At 38.3% G+C, this 22428-nt stretch overlaps 1 protein-coding gene across 1 annotated transcript; it reads right to left on the bottom strand.

Moving 5' to 3' along the window:
* Window positions 1–1406: 1406 nt before the first annotated feature.
* c5 (complement component 5) lies at window positions 1407–21940 on the bottom strand. The gene is given in 43 exon segments (XM_072665306.1): window positions 1407–1551; window positions 1681–1816; window positions 1924–2007; window positions 2582–2671; window positions 3496–3579; window positions 3695–3800; window positions 3898–3972; window positions 4074–4176; window positions 4407–4446; window positions 4533–4626; window positions 4894–4956; window positions 5065–5217; window positions 6195–6400; window positions 6519–6690; window positions 6772–6870; window positions 7823–7982; window positions 8256–8334; window positions 8805–9011; window positions 9114–9203; window positions 9635–9695; window positions 9967–10188; window positions 11135–11274; window positions 11454–11536; window positions 12673–12760; window positions 12871–13065; window positions 13369–13441; window positions 13443–13459; window positions 14261–14332; window positions 14549–14675; window positions 14854–15012; window positions 16076–16282; window positions 16409–16612; window positions 16925–17125; window positions 17212–17327; window positions 17581–17713; window positions 17805–17910; window positions 18173–18263; window positions 18992–19074; window positions 19227–19321; window positions 19948–20018; window positions 20135–20285; window positions 21371–21566; window positions 21876–21940. Coding segments are annotated over 43 exon segments (5142 nt in total).
* Between the last annotated feature and the right edge of the window lie 488 nt (window positions 21941–22428).

Genomic DNA, 22428 nt, shown 5'->3' on the forward strand with positions numbered 1-22428 from the left:
CTACACCAATCCTTGGGCAAGACTCCACACTTTTGTAATATAAAGAACCTTGTAAGTCGCTCTGGCTAACAGTGTCAGATAAATGCCATAAATATAAATGTTTCCACAATGTAATAAACATTTCTGCAAATTTTATAAGTTGTTACACCAGACAGAACCATTTATACAGTTAATGGGTCCTATCTTACACCCAAAACACACAAAAAATTAAGAGACTTAGTACATGCCTTTTGTACGTTTCGAGTCGTGCAAGGCATATTTTTCCTGCCATTACGATAGCAAAGACACACTGACGCCCTAAACCAAGCTGCACGGTTGGCGGCTTACCTAAAATTGCTAAAATAGGGCCCTAATGTCGCTAAATAATATTTTTCTATTTTTCTAGATAAAAAGAAACTATTTATTTAAGAAAAAGGGGAATTTTTTTGTAAAGGTTTAAAGACTTTACAGTAGCTTGCCTTTTTCTTTGGCTTCACTGTTGAGATTTACTGATGAATTTACTGGTGTTTTGTGATTATTGCATTTCAACAAGACAAGTATGATTAAAGTCTTGCCCTAAGAATATACTGAACATGCCATTAAAGCAATAGAACACGAGAGGGAGTGTGTTATCGTGAAAAAACAACAGCACAGCTGTGATGACATGAGACAAAGGCAAGTATTGTATTTCATGTCACAATAACACACAACATTAGCTTGCATGGCTGGATCTAACTGTGGTCTAAAACCTAACAAAACACACCAATTGGTTATAGTCAGCGTCATTGTAATTGGCTGAATTATGAATGGGGGTGCTCGTAACGCTCAACATGTCCTCTACTTATGGATAAAGTCCCACCTTTCAATAAAATAAGCTAATCAAGCTAGCTGGTTACGCTGGGAGCAGAGGAATCCCCCACCCCCCATTGTGGAGATCTGTGTAAAAGCTTGAGCAAGACAATGCTTTGTAAGCATTATTGAGCTAAATGCTACAACCTATTCTTGAGGATTTTGTCATATTTTATCAGTGATTTCATTTTTTTTTTAAACGGTAATATGACCTCCAGTTTCAAATATTTTGGTCTTTCCATAGAGAAAGTAGCCTAGACTCGCTAAATAACTGCACTGTGGTGTTGCAGAGATGGCTGCCAAATGAAAAGACTTGCCTATAAGGATTTTGTTATAGTCTACTGCATTGCATTTCATATCTATATATTATGAAGAAAGACAAATGAAGCAGAATTTGTTTTATTGTGTCATTTTATGTAAACTACAATTTCAGATGTAGCCATTTATCATATGCACACCTAACCAGTCACCTGCTAAGATTAAAAAATAAACATATTATTAAAATATCCCTCCAAAGAACCCCAGCTTTAATATAGTAAATAAGGGAGGTGGTCTGACTGTCTGTAGGGTAAAGCTCTCTAGGCGCCACTACAACCTTCAAAAGTGAAATCAAATTCAAATTCATTTAAAACACTGGCAAAATCTCTGCACGATCTCCCTGAACAGTCGGAGTCGGATGGCCACCATTCCACTGAGGCTTGAGAGTCCAAAGGAAACTTGTACCTGATAAAGTGTGATAAAACATGATTAATAATCCAGTGGCATTCAGCAGAAGATGTCACAGTGTATTTGAATGTGTAATTATACATGCTTCTGTGCTTAGCAAATGCTTTGTAAAGTTTATGAACTCACTTGTAACTGCGAAGCACTCGAAGCTGCATGATCTCTGCACCCATAATCAGGTACTGCTTTCCAATCTCCAGGTTTGTCGAACACGTTGCCTTCTTCACAAAGCCGATCTCAGAGCCTTTTTTAATGTCCTCTGATCCTGGGGAGGAACAGTTGAATTGGAATTAGATCATTTTAGATTAGTAAGCATTTGCTAAGCCAATACATCTCTATTTTACATTAGATGGGGTTAAATAGTGTAGCCACCTTTTTTCAGGGTTTGCTCCACAATGGCGTTGTATATCAGGAAATCTCCTTCTGCTGTAGTTGATGTAATTTTCACCTTAAAAGCTGAGGGAATTTTAAACAGTCAATTTCAAGTCATTTTAAGTTGTTTAAATGACTTTACATATTGCTATGTAAACAATATGGACAAAAGTATTGGGACACACCTCTCAGCCAAATTGCCACAGGTGTATAAAATCAAGCACCTAGCCATGCAGTCTGCTTTTACAAATATTGTAGCAAGAAAGAGTCGTCTTAAGGGCTCACTGAATTCCAGCATGGTACTGTATGTAAAAGGATGCCACCGTTGCAACAGATCAGTTCATGAAATTTCTACCTTCCTAGATATTCCAGCTGTGAGTGGTATTATTAAAAAGTGGAAGGGTTTGAGAACCACAGCAGCTCAGCCACATAGTGGCAGACCACATCAAGTTACAGAGTGGGGTAGGCGAGTGCTGAGGAACATAAAAGTGCATAAAAGTCCCCAACGCTGCAAACCTGCTGTTTGGAGCTGCAAAGGGGGAACCAATCAATGTCTATGGATTTAGAATGGGATGTCCTAACAGCTCCTGTAAGTGTAATGTGTAGGTGTCCCAGCACTTTTGCCTTTATACTGTATATACTATATATTTTTCTTTACCGTATTTAATGCCGTCTCTGCACACTTCCTGTTTTCTTTGTTGAGCAGTGATCTGATTATCAATGTTGGACTTGAAGCTACAGCATTCAGCTGTAGATGAGAACCGGAGAGCACGAGACAAATCAGATCAGAACATGAACACTGAACGGCGACAATTTTTTTAATGCAAATGTTCACTTATTGTCTTGTGTCATGATGAATGCACCAAAATAACCGTCAGACCAGCTGCCACCTACCAGTCCGACCATCAGGCCCCCCACCCACCACCACTTATACCAGACCAGCGGCACACCCTCCTACCACTGCTACCTGTTTAAGGGCCATGTTAAAACCTAAATGGACTCTTAATCTGCTACTATTAATATTATCACTATTAACTATCTACACCATGATTAAAATATTATGAAAATATTATGATATTATGAACTTTTATCAATAATGTTTAAATAGTTCTGACCAGAGGAGGATGGGTCCCCTTTGTGAGTCTTTGTTTCCTTGCCACTGTCGCTGTTGGCTTGCTCACTGGAGGTCTTTGATCCTTCATGTTTTACGTTATTTCTTATTTCTAATTTCTAATTATTGAGTTGATAAAGTTCCATTGAAAGATTTTGGATTTAAAAAGTTTGGAGATCAAATTTATATCATTTATTTATTTATTCACTTGCAATACCCCTACAGGGCTCATCATTTATGCTTTCCAGCAGCAAAAGCAGTGAATTTGTCCACTTTAAGTAAAGTGGAATTTGTATACTTTAAAAGTATTAAAGTACTTGACAAGCTATGCATCGTTTGTTTTTGTTAATCTTAGCTCTGATAACTCAGACCAGAATAATCGGTACATTCAAATATGACTAATTTGCACCACATCAGTCAGTGTCTAAGGTAAACTTACAACCAACACATGTGAGGCTTACCTGCCATGCACTGGCACTGGGCACCATTACAGAGTCGGAGGAGCCTGCGGCTCTGTGAATAGTAGAACTTTGTACACTGGTTGTCTGCAGAAAGTCAGGTAAAAAACATCGTTATAATGCAGTTTACAGCATCGTCCACTCATTTGCTTGGTATGGCGAGCAGAAAGGACCAGTGCAGCCTTTTGTGGATAGACTTTACCTGGATCATGAAACTCATATACTTTGAATGCAGAGCCACTGTTCATGCCTGTTTGAAACACCTCTTGAATTCGGAAGCCCACGCAGTAGAACTCATCTGAGGGGATCTAGGGTACAAGATAAACAATCATTTGAATGTTTTAAACATTGATAATTAATAGTAATGGTTTAATTAATGAGCAGAATATGTGAAGTTATACACACCGAGTCTATCTGGAGAATAAGCTGGCCACCATTTATTTCATAGTCAGAGACACGACTTTCAAGCCCATCCCTAAACTGCAACATATACAGAGAATAATGTTTCTCATTTATCTCAAATACTGTCAGTTTGGGGACATCGGCAATACCAAGGACAAACACAGAAGGCAGTGTCCTACCCTTTTTAGGTCTTCTATGACTGGACTAACACCAGTAGGCAGATTCATTTCCATCACAGTGTGTCCTGCCTCCATCTCCACCTCATTTTCTTGTGGCTTATATCTGTAAGGCAAAAACACTGGGTAAATTATACTTACCAAAGTATATGTCAGAATGTCATATCTTTAAAATGGAATATACTGCAATGTATAATATGCAGTCATGGTCAAGGTTGACACCCTTGGTCACATTTCTGCATATTTTAAGGAATTATTATTGTTTTAATTTGCAGAATTTAAAGTAATTAAACAGAGCATTACATGTAACATACTTTTTTAAAGGTGTGTACTCACTTGGCACAGGCAACGATCCTTGGTGACCGCTCCATAGGTTCTAGTCAGACAGAAGACCATCTACACATTAAACTACATTCATTCCTTTGGAGAAAAGCTGCCTGTATTACATACACATTGACCTACCAATGGAGCCGGGCTTACTGGGGTGAACATCTATGGCTATGTCAAAGCGGCAGTTGTCATTGCTCTGTATTGTTTCGTAGTACACTATTCTCAGCTGTGAAAGGAAAAACATGGACACATGTTCACACAAGGACCAGCTCAGCTTTTCACTGGTCTGTGTTTACTGAGCATTACGTTACTTAGAGGCCTGCCACACTATTAGATAGCACAGTCTTTTGTCCATACAGGAAGGCTACAGATGGCCTGGCTACGTAAAGTCTCAGAACCACTGCTCTAAAGAAGCGTACAGTGTACTGTTCTTACACCCAAGGAATACCCAAAGAACCCTTCATCAAAGGAGACTTGTACAACATGCACTTACATTAGCAAATGACACCCCCGAACTGAACGCTGTCTTCAGTATCACATCATCAGCGTGGGCTAACTTTTCAAAGTAAGACAAAAAGAGTAAACCAATTGTGCCAGTCAATACATGTCAGTCAAAAAGTGATGCTGAGCACTCCTCAAAGATCAACAGAAGGAGAAATCTTACCTCTACAGGTTTCCCTATAGGGGTATTTTGAGACAGGCTAATTACACCAATTGTGCCACTCCTCCTGTAGGCCACATCAACCTTCATGTCTAGAAAGGCTTTTTGGGCTAAGATTCTGTATTTGGACACAGCCTCCAGTGTCAGAATAGCATCCTGGTGCAAAGAGAAAGGAGACATTGAGATTTGTTACATTTTATGATATTCTGCTGTAGCACAGATGCAAGATAAGTTATAATGCAAGAATTGTAGTATTTCTGATATTTATAAATATTTCATCCAGTTACACGAATGCAAGTAAAACGGTAAAAAACCACATTGGGTGTACCATTCACTCCTAGTCTATTCACTAGACTAGTCTATAAGAGAATTACACAGCAAAAACACAAATTACTGAGCTAACTTACAAATTGTCGCTGTCAAGCTAAAATCAAAATATTCATTTTTGCTATCACTTGAAACCAACAGGTCTTCACACTTCAATAGAACAATAAAAGTTAAGAAGTATTACGATACACGTTTTTTGCATGACAGCCACAATGTGTATCCATTAAGGCAGCCTATGGCAATTTATCCCATTTCTTCCTGAGTGTCTGTACAATTTCAACAAAGAATGTTTCAATCTGGAGTGTTTTCTGAATGAGGCACAATACCGTCCAGCCAGTCCCACAGGGGTGTTATGCCCACCAGTCCTGATATTCCTTTTATGTGTCTTATGTGTTTTTTGTTGGTAGTGTGCAGTCCTGTTATTGCCACCGGGTTGCCAGTAGTTAACTACTGTCAACTACAAAGTGTGACTAAGAGGGACGTTTAGGGCTCCTAACACTATTGTCAGCCTAACCCAGTCATTTATATTTTAGTGCTGTTAGCTTGTTAGCTTTGTTATCAAACTCAGTAGAGGGTAAGCACATTTTTTTTTTGCTTTGTCTGACCCTAGACTCGTAACAGAGGTCATCTGCATATATTATTCATAAAGACAAAATAGATTTACAGTACCAGCCTGCAGTTCTATGGTATGGAGAGAATTTGGAAATGGTCATGTAAAAATAAATCATGACTCTTTCTGGGGAAACATGAATAAAATACAAATGTGAGATTTGGGCCTTTTAAGTAACACCTCTGTGGCTGAATACCTGGGTTGAGTAGAAGCCTCCTCCATATCTCTGATCCTGGGTCAACCAGTTAAGAATAGGCTTAGCATATGTCATGTCTCCTCGGAGTAAGGTACAAAGCAGAATGTAGGCGGTGGTCTCCACTGTGCTTGCTGTGGCCTTGTTTGGCTTTAGCGGATCCTGAGGGACATCTTTCTCTTGCCAGAACCGAACAATAGCTGGGTTTCCTAAAAGCACAAGCACACCAAGATTATATAGGCCTGTATGATGTCATTGTAATAATATAGGTTTAGATTCATAAATTATTATACTATGAATAACCATAAATAAGAAGTAACCATTCACCTTTGATTTGAGCCTCTTTTTTAAGCTTCTCATACAGGCTGACCGCGCTCCTGCTGTTGAGGTCAATGAGTGTCATGGCATATGCTGCTATGGCTCTCACATATAAGTTTTTCACCTTTGACACTTGTAAAGACAAATACTGTACAGCCTTCTCTACTGCATCTTGATATATCTGGAGAGACAGATCTCTTGTTACCCCTTACCATCACATATTTTAGGCTACTTGAGTTTAGAGTTATTAAAATGATCTTACCTGTAAATTGGACTTGGGGACTGTTAAGGCATTTTTGATCCCGATTGCCACAAATGAGGTGAGGAAGACTGTTTGTTCAGTGACATCTGCCCCGGCACCCTTCAAAAATTGATAAGACAGAATGAGCCCTATGGATGTTTACAATACTTCACATCCACAGTCATGATGCTGAACGCAGGGAGTATTTACAGTCGTCTTAGTAGCCATGTTGTGGATCCAAGCTGTTGTGGCTCATGTCAGTCAACTAAGGGTATAACCGAACTATCATTATCCATTATATAATTAAAGGGTTCATAAAAACTACATGTCCCACATTTTGTTTATTAACACATTGACATATATTCTCCTGTTCAGCTTTACCAGTCTATTAATGCTTAAATTAGAAGAAGTATTTCAGCCCTGACTGCTTTTTGAACAAGTCACTATAAAGAACAGCCAACCAGAACACATATTATGTATATCAGCCCTAAAGGCACAGTAACAGCCAAGAACAGCCAGACTAATTCTAAAGTAAAGTGGGACTAGAAAATGGTCATGTAAAAATGAACTATGCTCACATATGAGCATGCCATGTGACATATACAGTATCATTACTATAGTATTATAATTGATATTGGAAATGGGCCCTTAGCTTGGACGCATTAGATGAGGTATGTAAGAGCCTGTTTACACCTGACAGCGTTTTTGGTGAGCCTGGTATAAACATCCCCCAAGTTGCACTCAAACCACATTCAGAGGTGGTCAGAGACGGATCTCTTCCATATTTAACAGAAGTGTAAACAGAATGCCTTTTTTGTGATCCGAGTTCATCAGGCAAGTGGAAATTATGCATTTGTTGGTGTGCTTTATACCCAGGGAAAGTAAAAAGGTTATACTGGGAGCGCATTTTAAGGTCAAGTGTATACAGAATCTGGTCATCCCTAAGTGAATGGGTCACACTGGACCACTGGTGGATACCGCTGAAACCATTAATATGTTTATGTATTATAAGGTTCTATCTATATTTTATATTATTTATATTATATATCTATATTAATTCAAATTCACTCACCATGAGTTTTTTTGGCTTGTAGCTGGATTTTTCACTAAAGGAGCCGTCTGGATTCTGACACTGTGTAATCAGCCAGCGAACTGTGCTGGACAGCATAGTGTGATCCACCGTGACATACTTGTCCACGTTAGCCAGTGTCTTCACCACAAGAGCAGTGAGCCTAGACAGAGGTTCAGTTGTAATTTATTCAAATGCAATAAAACAGCTCAGGGTAGATTTCCCAACATGCAAAAGCAGTGTAATATTAAGATTAAGGGTGCAACAGTACCTTTAATCCTTTCTCTGATGCTTTAAACATATTAAACTATTAGGTTTGATAGCTAAAACTCTACTACAACTATAACTATAAAGTTTTTGTAAACCAGGATGTAGTTCAGTATAGATAATTAAAGCTAAAACATGCAGAAAACAATTATTTCCAGCTTTAACTTACCATGTACTGGCGTCTTTGTTCTTCCATATTCTGAAACTGTGCTCTCGCTCAGACTTAAAGGACATGATGCTGATGATACCTATGAGAACCACACATCATATGAAGAGCAACATATTTAGTCACACATAGTTTTTCCTTTTAAGTAGCTCAGTTATAGAACCAAAGCATTAAATTGGAGTTTTATTCATGGAAAGTACACAGTTTCATTAACTACAGTAATGTATAGAATACAGTAATGTAAAGTATAATGACTGTACATATGCACACCCATGGCAATTAATAAGCTGCCACAGTGAGCAATATTAGGCCATTTAATGTGTTAAAGCTTTGTCTGGCACACATGCTTCACTCAATTCATCAGTAAAACATAATTCAGATATCAATTCTAAGCCTTATTTAGGCCTAGTATATTATTCTACACACAGTTTGTTGATGTGTAGTCTTTTATAATGCAGACAGATTCCACTGAAGGTCAATAGGATTTAAATTAGTGCCATATTTAACTTTTCAATTGTACTCTATTCTATTCTTATATAAAATAATCCATACCTTCCTTCATCTTTCTCTTCAAACCAGCGCTGCTAATGTCTGCCCCCATCTGCCCCCACAGCTCAGACTGCTCAAGGAAATCGTACACATAGATCACTGGAAGAAGACCCAGGAGTTCCACCTCTGCCGAGCCTCTTGGCAGGTTAATCAGCTGCATTATCCCCTTTGGGTCTGTAACGATGGACAGCAACTCCCCCAGCACCTCACCTGAACAGAAGGGCACAATACCAAAAGCATAATGAAACTCTGATCACAGATAGCAATCAGAAGATGGGATGCTTCAGTGCAGGTATTTTCTTATAAATGTACCATTTACTGTTAGCAGGCGATCCACAGTTGACTTTGGCACAAGGTTCAGAGGGTTGGAATTTCTGAGCTCAACACGATTCGCAGCTTTCCCTGATGAAAAATAAACAGCATGAAAAACACAGGTAAACTTATAGAACTGTTCATTTTACACCCTAGTCCATGGAGTGCTTACACAAGAGTCACAAGGCCATTTACATACACTATATGGACAGAAGTATTGGGACATCTGCTCATTTATTGTTTAATAAAATAAATGATTTATTAATTATATATCATGCTATATATATATATGCGTGTGTGTGTGTGTGTGTGTGTGTGTGTGTGTGTGTGTGTTTGCGTAGCTAAATGAGGGAACCTGTTAATTTTGGGGGACAAAGATTGGCTGGAAAATGAAACAGTGAATTGCAACATTTTTTGGAAATCACAGAAAGTGAATCTCTAGGGGAAAAATAAGAAGGCAAGAAAAAAGTAGTGGGCATCTAATCAGAACAAACAGAAACAATATAAATGATAGTCCTCACCATAGACACCTTGTGGATCAAGCCTTCCTCCAATCCAAATTTCCTTTTTAATACCCTCTGGCTACAAAGGATGAAGAAAAACACAGATTGCATAAGATGTTGGAAGATTTGCAGATATGCAGTAAATGAACAGCTATAAGAGAAGCATGGTATAATCTGAAGCATACTCAGAAAAGCACTCTGAAAAAAGTAGCAGTACTTTCTTTTGACAAGAATTATGTTGCTTTAGTATCTTTTATGTGAAATTGCTGCACATATTTGAATCCAGCAATGTTTAGGTGCAATTTCTTTATAGAACTAGACCTTGAAAATAACATTTCATGCTATCTTACCATGACTCTAAGTTTCTTCACCACTATCTCTGTTGTGGATCTGGTTGAGAGGGTAAATTTGAGTTCATGAGTGCCCACTTCCAATGCCATGATGAAGAATCGGACCAGGGCCACAGAACGGGCCCTGATCCTTCCTTTGTTTACATGCGGGTCTCCATCTTCTGTCCACAATGTTCCACGAAACACACACACTCCATTTGATGCCTCTAGAGTTACGCTGAACTGACCATTGGGAGAGAGATAGAGAGAGAAAAAAAGAGAAAGAGAGAGAGAGAGGATGAGAGACAGTTACAGAGTCTGTATTGGCAGGTGGTTGATTGAAACCATACAGCTGAACGTATGATGTATGAACTGATCATATTCAAAACCCTTCTAAAGGCCACCAGAAACAAGGATGCACAGTGTCACTGACGTTAAGAACCAAAGGCTATTTCAGTACATGCAGTGTCCCCTTATGGAGTCTTCAGTCTGCTAAATATGAGTAAGGAAATTAATGAGTTACAAGCCAGGGCTAAGACGTGCTTTGCATCTAATAATAAAGGATGCAATGGACGGCTCTCTTAAAGGGCCAGCATCCTTCACACTGAGGTCCACGTATGATGTTTGTGTGGTTTTTATGTTCATTTTACTGTTACATAACCACTGTCCAATCAGTTAAACAGGCTGTTTTTGATACTGAGCTCTGTAAGTGCATTATCCAGGAGTGCTTGCTCCATGAGTTTGGTACTTTTCGTCAAGTGTAAAATTTGTTGTCGTGCCTGGGACTGGTCCAGAACACTTATCTGTGGCCCTCTTCAAATCAGTGGTCTGGGCTTTGCTTTTTTTTCATGTGACTGCTTTGACTTTGCACTTACATGGCTAAAACCCTCTCCTTCCTCCCTAAAGTGCCATGACTTCAGGAAGCACTGTCCTACCATTTTGCAAAAACATAAACACATAAAAACAAAAAAGCGACATTTGATTGACTGATTTGACTGCAATCGAGCCATGGTATGAATGGAATTGTTCTGTGTGGCATGGGCCAATTAAAATTTGTATTTTTAAAAAGTGAGGGATATTTGGTCTTCCTGTTTTTTCATATTATGGGCCTTCAAATATCAATTTCAGATCAATCAATTTTCAGAAGTCAGAAGATTCTCATAACAGTGTTGGAAAACAGAAAACATACCTGTGTGTCCACATTATTTTGATTGTAGACGGAGCCCTTAAGCTCGATCTGCTCACCACGCACCATGGAATAAGGCAAAGGTACGTCGACACTCAAGGCCTGAGTTACATGAATCTGCACAGGGTCTGCCACACATATCCCTGAAAAAAGTCTGATTAATTGAGAATTGAGAACTAATTTTATCCAAATTATTTACAAAATGTGTCACAGATTGTTGAGTGGCTATTAGCAGTGTTTTTACAGTCAGTAGGCCTGACTAATTGTACCTCCATTTCCCACCACCTGGAGGTGCTAAGACAAAGCAGATGGCTTATCTCACCATTGTTGAACACCCCAACAGCTTTCATCTCCCACGTAGTCAGAGAATCTGGAAGATCTTTAGGGATGCTTAGCGATCCAGACCTACAAGAGAGACAGTATGTACAGATCAGGTCACAGCATAGGTAAAAATAATAAAATCTCAATGCTTATGAAAAAAGGCTTACTGTCTTTCTGTTCTTTGAAGATTTAAGTGCAGCTTTTTACTTTTTAGTAGATTTGTGAGTAGGTTTTTTTAGAACTTAACTTACTTCATGGCGTTCCACAAGGTTCTGTATTAGGCCTACTTCTGTTTTCTTTCTTTCTTTTTACATGCGTCTATTAGGTCTCAAAATTAAAAAGCATATCAGTTATCACAGCTATGCTGATGATACACTGTTATATATTTCTGTAGAGCCCAAATATACTGCATGAAAAATAATTGTTATTTTCTTAAGTAAAGAACAACACAAATTGTCATTATAATCGCTATACTCATTAGTGGTAATGAAGCAAATCAAGTGAAAGTTTTAAATGAGTTAGGAATTTTGGCTCCACAATTAAAAGATGAATTTTAAAATCTTGGTGTAACTTTAGACTCAATTTTCCATCTGAGATTGATGATATTACATTATTTAAGAAATACAACAGCTACACCATTTCCAAAACTACAAGCTGAGAAAAGAAGCGGATCCATGCTTTTGTTTTTTGTGACTTGACAACTGTAATGCATATCAACGGTACATCAACAGTCGAGACAATAACTTCTGTGTATTCAGATTCTTACTCTTACTCTGATGAAGCCGATTTTTGTTTTTACTCACATTTTTTAGACTAAGAATTTTGTTAACTGATCCATTTCAGTCTTATTATTACTGTTCTTACTTTAATGAAGAACTAATTAGATAGACTAGTTATTAAATTAGGAGTGTATAATGAGTTTCCTCTGGGAAAGTTTTGGAAACTATATTATTTATTAGTAGGCCTTATTCTAAATGTGGTATGATTTTCTGACACAACCTGATTTATCTAGTAGTAAATAATGCAAAATTAGAGCTCTGTAAAACTAAGGCAGTTTACAACATAAAATACAGAAAATCAGGTCAGATTAATCTTGACCTCAAAACTGAAAGCTGAAAAAAACTTCATCAATTATAATTTCTGGTAGCCAAAAAACAAAATCAATAGATTTAATATTTACATTTGCACAGCAATAAATGAAGTTGTGGAAAGGATCTTACCTGTCAACTTCATGCTCCTCCCACAACCAGCTCTCTGGAAAGTAGCTACGAACCAGCACTTCCTTCAGCTCCAGCAGGAACTCTACTTCTGCACTCAAGAAACATAATTTACATCCTTCTTTTGGCTGAACTGTTTTACAAGAGGTTAAGTTATTGTAAACTTATGTTTTCATGCCTGAAATCCTAACCATGAGATACCTGAACGACTTAGAATGATCCTGTCCTCCATTTTTGAACGAAGGTCTTGGGCAAACAGGCAGCATTCTAAGAACGCCCTCTTACATCGCTTGTCTGGGACGGGTAGTCGCTTGGTGCGATCCAGACAAGTCTCCAGTGTCGGGGTGCTGTCAGTTCCAGTCAAGCAGCATGATTTAAATGGCCCATATTGTTTGGCTGCAGGACAAAAAAACAAACAAACAATTCTTGGATTTTTTGAACTTTTGAACTTGAGTCTCCCAGCAATTACCTGTAACTAGGGCTGGGCTTTATTTACAGTATTTTACAGTATATCAGGGAATTAGAATTACAGTCTCAGATGACATTGAAGTTTGTAATAATTGAGTACCGGTTCTCAATGCTAAAAGATACATACAATTCATTATGTCTCATCTATCAATACTACTAATGCTAAAATAATCATGTAAGAAAGTTTAGTTTAAGAAATTTTATCCAATAACATTTCAGAAACACACTCACCTTTAATCTCAAACTTATCATTCAGTGGTATAGTGGAGCGCCTTTTCCTTACCACATTTAGGTGAGCCTTGTCTGGAACTTCTACTCAATACAATAAAAGCAAAATTACAAGGTTAGATTACACACCGACAAATGGCAACTGTGACTTTTTAGCCCATCATTATCCAAAGAAAGGTTAGGTAGGTTGTATACTAAATTCTACCAGCATTTTTTGGATACTTCTTAACTAATGTTTCTATTGATCAAATTGTGCTCAGAAGTGGAAAGAGTAGCCTAAATCCATTAAACTTAAAATCAACTACAGTAAATGTATCAAATTAAATAATTGAAAATCTGAAAAGTCAGAGGTAGGATCTGTAATCAATTACAAAGCAGTACAGTTCCTGTCACCACTTTGTCATAGTGAAATTAAACAGGCAAAAATGAATTGACTAGACTGACTAAAAATGAGTGATTAATGTCTAAGACTAAAAAGTTGTAAAAGTGTTACGTCACTTTTTTTTAATCAGAAGAAGAAGTTACATGTTTAATATTTCAACATAACTCGGTAGAGCTTCCAGTGGTCCTGTAAGCAATAGATAAATGAATATCTGGAGGTGGGATTTATTGAGAGTTATGATTGGTTTGAAATTTGCATTATATATATATTATTAAAGATATTGCATTTAATAAAAACAATTAATATAAATTTTAAATAAATAACAGATATTTGAGATATGTAGTTAAGATCACTATTGAAATATATGTAATTTGTTACTGTCAACAACTAGAAATCCAATAAAATTTAAATTTGACACTTATCCGAGCAAGGTTGTCAGTCATAATAACACAATTATTACGCTGATTTATTACAGTTTAGATGTAATCAAACTGAGTGTACTTCTAAACTCACCTTTTTCCTTCAACAATTCCATGGAGGAGAGAGCAGAGCGCTTGGGTCGGATCACAGCTGTGCAGACCTCATCTGGAAAACAAGGCCGACTCTGTTCAACATAGATCCTAGAAAGTATTACATTTCGATTTGCTCATATGAAGGACAAGACAAGGTTATGACTGAATGTCACATATGTGACATGTATTTTGTGTGGACAATGTGACTGAGCTCCACCATTAACCAGACATAATGGCCCAACAAACTGCAGACCATGTGTCCAGGAACACACTGTCAGACATTATTTACCTGCAGTGGAGGCCTTGACATTTGCATTGGTGAGAAAAGTCAGACCAGCACGGTGAAAGACGTCAATATTATTGCGGCCTCCTCCTCCTCCACAGCCCAAATCACTGCGCTCAAAGTGTCGAAGCACCTGTGGGAATGAGACCAGCATAATTAACACATACTTCATCGTTCAATGTAACATCATCATCATCGTTCCCATGACCACAATCATAATCATCATTACACTCCAAATAATACCTCTGAAATTGTTATGAGAACAAATACTTCCTTGGAGACTTATCTGAAATAGAAGTGGGTTTATTGACCTTGTTCATTGGGTCTTTATCGTTGGTTCTCAGGTTGTACAGGGCCATGTCTACAGCTGACAGAGCCACCAAGGGATTTAGACTATCACTCTTAGTCCTCACTGAAAGCTGGAGCTTGTCTTTAGGTTTGTAATCTCTATTTGAGACTACTAGACTTACCTAGGAGAAAAGAAAAATGTCAAAAGTTCAGCAATGCAATAAACTGAATATTATCAATATTCTTCTTCAAACTCAACTCCAACACAGTTATTACAAACAATTAATATTCTTTATTATAATAACTAATATTGTTTTTAGCCAAAAGACAACCTTATTCATAAAAACCTGTTATAATATTGATTAACAGTTCATTTGGATAGAACACTGCAGACACTTTGTAGATTGCTAACCTAAACCTAACCATCTCCCTGGTCTTAAACCTAGCCCTGGTCCAAATCCTAACCCTAAACCTAGTTTTTGTTCTTCAGCTATTAAATGTGCTATCCGGTGTCGACCAGAGGAGGATCGGTTCCCCTTGGGTCCTCTCAAGGTTTATTTCTCTCAATCTGAGGAAGTTTTCGTTGCCTTTGACTTGCTCAAAAGAGGCTCTGACCCTGATCTGTGCTTTGTGACAGCATTATATAGTGAAAAGCACTATAAAAATAAATTGGAATTTGAACCTGAAATTGTTAAGAATTGTTTTTTTGTTCCTAGTTTTTTCCAATTTTAAATAGCCAGTTACCCAACCCACTTTGTTAGTACATATAATACTGTGAGGGTGAGGCCTCCACCGCCAACCACTGCCTCTTAGTCATGAGATAACCAACTCGCTCGGAGTGAGCACCAGTTATTCAGCTCTGCGTCATGGGCTGGCAGATTCTTGCGCTGGCAGCATCACAAAGAGTGTTGTGGGGAGAGAACGTCATTTACCTATCCGGAGAGAGCAAGGCCAGTTGTGCTGTCTCAGGCTTCGGAATTGACCTGGGATTTGAACCAGTGCTTTAGTCTACTCTCCCCATATAGTTTCTGAACATCTTTTGACAATCTACACTAGGTTACAGTGTTTTATCCAAGTAAAGAGAAACATTTTTGGTGCCATACAACGTTTTGGCAGCTTATTTTTTAGGATTCTTCTGAATCTTCATACTCAGTATCTGTGCTGTAGTTCCTTGTTATTTGATTGTCTAGTGCAAATGAAAACAATGGCAATAAATGTATGAAATATAAAAGTCTTTGTCATTACATCTAAACTGTTGACACATTTCGCCTTGATGTTCAGCCAGACGGAGTCTGCCACAAGTTCGGCTCTCTGCTCTCCAGACAGGATGTAATAGACCAGCAGACGGGCAGATGGCACCATGTCAGCGGTCACCTTGAAGTTGATGTTCTGGGCCCTATCACTTACACGCTGGAGTGTTGCAAACTTCACCACTTTCCCCTTTGAGATGATCTAAGACAAGAATGAACAAACGAATGAACAAATGAAACTACACATCCACCACTTTGTACTGAGTCATGTGTGCTTGTTGTGAAGAAAGGAGAAACTATGACTTCAGTCCACCATAACATTTATTACCTGATAACTGAAAGTCCTCAGTGGCAAAAAATCACGGTAAGAAAAGTGTATCTTGATATTGGCATAGTCATCCACATCAAATGAGGACCGGTCAGAGGGTAAATCGATATACAGATAACGTTGATTGACAGATTGATAGACTTCAGTGTTGAGTTGAAGCTGAGCCTGGCTGTCTGGGGGATACTGCTGATCAGCAGTCTTGAACTGAAACACAAAATTATTCAGCACTTATAATGAGCAAACAGGATGACAACCGCACTTCCAGCTACATACACTATATGTCCAAATGTTTGTGGACACCCACTCTAATGAAGGCATTTAGCTACTTTAAGTTTCAGTGCAAGTTGAAGTGCAAATGTACAGTGATGAAGATCTGATATCAGATGTTCTCTTAACGATTCTTTAAATAATAGTAGAGATCCTTAGATCATGTTTCTGAAAAAGGTGCAAGAAGCCCAAAAACATTTTTTAATGTATAAAAAAATCTGACTAATAATGTTAAAAATCTTTACTTACAGTAAAAACAGCTTTTGCTGAATTACTTGGAACATTCCAAATAAAATATGCAATGCCATCATCTTGAGATGTTTGTGTGACTTCAGTCAGGTGTCCTTGGAATCTAAGCAGTTCCTGTTCTTGATCACTGTTAGTTAAAGTTCCACTCGCCTTCACTGGTACTCCTCTCACTGGTTCACCTAGAGGGTCTTTAACCAAGACCTACTCTCAAAGAAAATCATTCTATAAGTTAAGTGAATTGGGCCATCTGTAGTGCTTCTTTTAAGTGATGTGCAAACATGACTCACTCTGATGTTGTACGGTAAAGATGGCTTGATGAAAGGGGGAGTTGCAATCAGACTCAAGGTAAAAGGAGCATCAGCAAACTTCACATTGGACAGTACTGCTTCCTGGGAGATGCCACCTGGCAGTAAAGTGGGAGGTAGAGTTTGTACATGCAGGGCAGATTGTACGTTTATAATTTTTTTGTATTTCTTTCTTTTAATATTGTATTATATTTAATTTTTTTCTAATATGTGCAGTCATCTACTTGAAGTCACATCCATTCGTGATACAGATATGCAAATGCATGAGCAGGTGAAGAATCAATTAATTAGCAGGTGTCCCAATACTTTTGTCCATATGGTGTATTCATTTTAGCAGGTTCTTAGACTAACCAGTTGACTCTTGCAGCAAAACAATCACATGGAGAAAATGGTTGTTCATCTCCCACAAGTTCTGAGGCCCAGATTCCATCCTGGACAGAGCACTCTTAATGTCCAGCACAACTTTCAGTTCTCCGTTAAACATCTGGAAGAGACAATCATCTGGTTACAGTGGTTTTAGTATGAGATTGCCTTTGCTCATTCCTCAACAGAAACACTGCCTTTAGGAGAATTACCGTATAACGTCTTAATGTTGAAGGTAACATGACGGTAGCACCACCACTGATGTACCCAAACTTTAGGAAAACCTCTGCTGAATCAACTGGTGTGCCACTGGCATATCTGCAGATAAGAAAATAAACACAGAGAAACATCGTACCCACACAATCACACACATAAATACAAATAAAAACTCATAAATTACACCAAGCCTCTCCAACATGTATGAAAGCCTACAAGCCACTAGTACAGTTATGTGCACAGTATCTATTCTATGGCAATTTTCAAAGTCATGAGTTATGTCTAGATACAGAATGGTTTTCATAGGTGTAAGAGATGTTTAAACAGTCTATTTGATTAGGTTGAGTAGACCAGGGGAACCCACTTGGCAAATATACTCATTCTGAAGGCCTGGAGGTTCACTGTGCTGACGTAGTTAGCCTCTGGCTGGATTTGCACTGAGATGCTGGGCAACACTGAAATACAAAGTTGTAATCACCATCATGTACATAAAGTCTTTCACTGTATGGCCCTTGGCCAACTGACCATTTTTGGCATTTTCTTTTAATAAAAAGTGGTTAATACAGCATGTCTAGGTAATAAAACATAAAATTCAATATTTTCAGAAATTCCTAGTGCACAGTTACTTGGTCTTCTATAACATTAACAAAAAAATAAATCATTGACTGGCCTGTGCAAAGGTTTTGGCACTCTGTGGCCCTTTTGGACAGAGTTAATTTTCCATGGGAAGGATGGGTGATGTAATTATAGACAGATTTTCTCAGTGATTTTAGTCCCATCTGAATGTGCTGTGTCAGTCATAAAATAAACATCAAGTTATATTAATCCTGTGGAAATCGACTTATGGGTACATATTCCATCATATCTTGGGGAAAAGAAGTATTTTTTGGCTTTTTTCAAGAGGAAGCGTGTAGTTTCATTGTTCATGGCACAGATACCTTGAGTAAATCTAGACAACAAGCCAGGACTCTTAGAAGCTTTAGGTAAGTCATTGTGTAGCATCACCTTTAAGTCTCAGATTGTGATAAGCAAATCAAGCCTGAGGCATGTCACCAACTAGGAACCAGCAGAATCATATTTTGACTCCTCAAACCTAGTGCGACACTAAGGAACTACATTTTATGAAACCTTGCCAACTGTGAAGTATGGGGGTGGTGCTATCTGGTGTTCTTTTGGTTCTTACCATATTCTTTGACCTCAAATTCAGCCATTGCAGTTGTACTGAAGTCATTAGAGTAGGCAGCCTCTATTTTCCAGACTCCAAATCTGAGGAAGGAGTTTCAGCATTACTAACAGACTTCAGGACTTGTAATAATTAAGGTAATAGTAAAAGAACAGCAGGTGATCACTGAGGTACAGCAGGTGATCACTGGGATCTCTTGAGTGAATGTAGGTACCAATAAGAACAGTAGCCTTACTTAGGTTTCAAGGGTATTTTGAATGGTGGAAGGAGTGGTTTGACACCATTGATGTCTGTCAATTCAATAACTTCCATCTTGATACCATCAGGGTCCTATAACACACAATGTTATGCATCACTTTTAAAGTAAGGGGTGTCAAAAAGGGTTCCTTGGAGCAGTATCATTGAACAAGCACCTTTGGTTCCCTAAAGAACTGTTTGGTGAAAGGCATTTGATTGATTTGCCCATGAAAGGCATTTGATTTGGAATAACCTTGGCCCATTTTCTCAGCTCCACTGACCATACAGGACCACTTTGTAGTTCTAATACAAATTGTAGTCCTTTTGTTTCTCTACATGCATTGTTAGCCTCCCTTCAGTGGCCAGGACCCCACAGGACCAATGCAGAGCAGGTATTATTTGGGTGGTGGGTCGAGTGTCTTAGTTTTTAGTGTTTTGTGCTGATTCAAGTGAATCAGACACTTTAACAAGCCACCACCATGTCAGTGTTACTGCAGTGCTGAGAATGATCCACCACCCAAATAATACCTGCTTTGTGGTGGTCGTGTGGGGTCCTGACCATTGAAGAACAGGGTTAAAGGAGGCTAGGTATGGATTACAGTCTGTAATTATAGAACTATACTACTATATAAGTGCTCTTATATGGTAAGTGGAGCTGATATAATGTTCATACATGTGTTTATAGATATAACACATATCAGACATGAGGAGGAGCTCACCATGAACGTGAGGGAAACAGGTCTGTTGGACTTTCTCAGTTCCTCATTGAGAGAGTACACACGTACTTCAACTGCAGAACAGAAGAAGACATGAAATGACCTCTGTTTTGACCTCTCTGTCTTTGTCTCTAGTAGTTAAAAGTGCATATTCCATTCTAACACGACACGCAGTTCCCAAAATACTCACCCTTCTGTTCAGGAGTGTATAGCAGCTTATCAGTCTGGACGAATAGAAAGCCATTGTAACGAGTCACTGGTATTCTCTGACTGGTGGAGAAGGAGCTGGATACGGCTTCTAAATAGACTTGGGTGAGTTCTTTGCGGATGTCCTGGAATATCTGAGGGTAAATAGACAGTTTTATTCAGAGTGACATACTGGAAGATACGTAGAATAAACATTTGATACCTGAGGACAGTTAGGCAGCATAAAGTTGCAAAAAAAATCAACAACCAGGAAACCATTGAAAAAAAACACCTTCAATGTTACAGTATTTCAAGTGTTTTTCAACCTAATTTTAATATACTGTATTTGTAGTGAAGCTGAACTTAGATATGTTCTATATTTAATAAAAGAACAGAAACCTTGATTAATTCAAGACATCAATATTACTGTCCATAGTAATTGATCAGACTCTACAGATGCTCCAGATGGGAATAGCCTATCATAAACCTACACTATATGTCCAAAAGTATCTTCTAATTACTGAATTCAGATAGTTCCAGGTTCACCTACTGCTGAAATAGTTGTTCAGTTGTGCACTGAGAGCTCAAAATGGGGTGACATGGCACAATGTCCCATGAGCCTAAGATGCCCAGCCCAGTGGCAAGCATTGTTTAAAAAGTTTAAAGACCTCTGCATTGGGCTGTGGGGCAATGAAACTGTGTTCTCTAGATTGATGGAGCTCCCTCCAATACTTTTGGAATGAGTTGGCATGCCAGAACTAATCATGCAACAGCATTGCCTGACTTCACTAAGGATCTTGTGGCTAAATTCAATCAGATTCTAATAGCAATGTGTCAGCATCTAGTGTAAAGTCTTGCCAGAAGAGTAGAGGTTGTTATGGCAGCAAAAGTGGGACAAACACCCAAGTAATACCCTGGATTTCTGACAAAATGTTGGATAAGTAGGTGTCTACAAACATTTGGATGTTTGTTGTGTATAAGTTAAATCAGAGTATCATATATGTATTAACAGTTAGACTCAAAACAGTACAATGTTTAGTGGTATATAGATGCTTTTCCCACATTGAACCCTAGTTTAATTATTCAGTTATTTGCCCTAATGCAGAAAACATTAGTTCTATGTTGAGGTTTGTAAAACTGATGCTAATTGTGGCAGGAAAATACTGAGTGAAGAACTGAAGGGGTGCCCAGGGTTTAAAAAGGTTAACACAAGTACAAGTTTTCAGCTGTCATTCAGTACCCGTAGAGAAGCTGCAGCTTGATAATTATTCTGAGCATTGAGGTTCACAGACTGCGACGCATATGTTTTGGAATCCATGGCAAGAGAGTCCTTAAGGTAAAGGTTCACTGTGGTCTCCTGATCATAGCCGAACAACTGCACCACCACTGTCTCAGTAGCATCGACTCGCCACAGTATGGGTGCTGTGATGAGGTATCTAAAAAGAGGCAATGCAATAGGTCTTTATCAATATATCCATTTGCAGTGATAAATGCAGTTGGTGCAATAAGTCTGCCAAACATGTGAGCTCAGAGTTCAGGTGTTATCTGTAGAAAGACACTGAGACTGAGAATGAAATAAATGGCTTCAAAATATATAAAAGGGATGTTGCATATTCATATGTAGATTGCAACAAATGAAGACACCATCCTGTAAATTGTCAATAGATTGGGATTTATACTAATAAAATCATAAATCTATGTAGAAATAAAGAGTTACACACATAACATAAGTAACACACACTTACGTTTTTTCCTGAGCCTCCGTCCACCACAGCACATGCATAATACAAAGTAGAAATAAAACCCCCATCGCTTAAGTCACTGTTTAAGACACTATCTGCTCAGTGTACGAAAAAGCCTGAGGTAACAGCTATGTGTTTAGAGTTCCTGACAGTTTTGCTTGTTTTCAGTTAATCATCAGCTCAAGGGTCTCATGGTGCAAGAGCTTCCCAAAAATACAGCTTTAGGGACGAGACTGGACCTTGGCCTGTATTATTAACCTTAATACTGAGCTTAAAGCTGAAAGCAGTTAAATGCTGTGATCAAACTGTACATTTCTAGTACACAAAGGTGCACAGAGGTCAACTGAGGAGAAAGACATGTCCAAAATCCCCCTGGATGCAAATATGTTTATAAGTAGAATCCAGATCATTTGAATAAACTAGTTGTTTCTGTCATACTGTTGGCTGACGGATTGCTGATATTATCATGATAATTATTATTATTATTATTTATTTACAGTACTGTCTCTACTGTCCAGGGAAGGATTTCTACTACATTTTAGAGCATTGCTGTGAG

Source organism: Salminus brasiliensis, chromosome 20 (assembly GCF_030463535.1).
Source record: "Salminus brasiliensis chromosome 20, fSalBra1.hap2, whole genome shotgun sequence".
Taxonomy (NCBI): domain Eukaryota; kingdom Metazoa; phylum Chordata; class Actinopteri; order Characiformes; family Bryconidae; genus Salminus; species Salminus brasiliensis.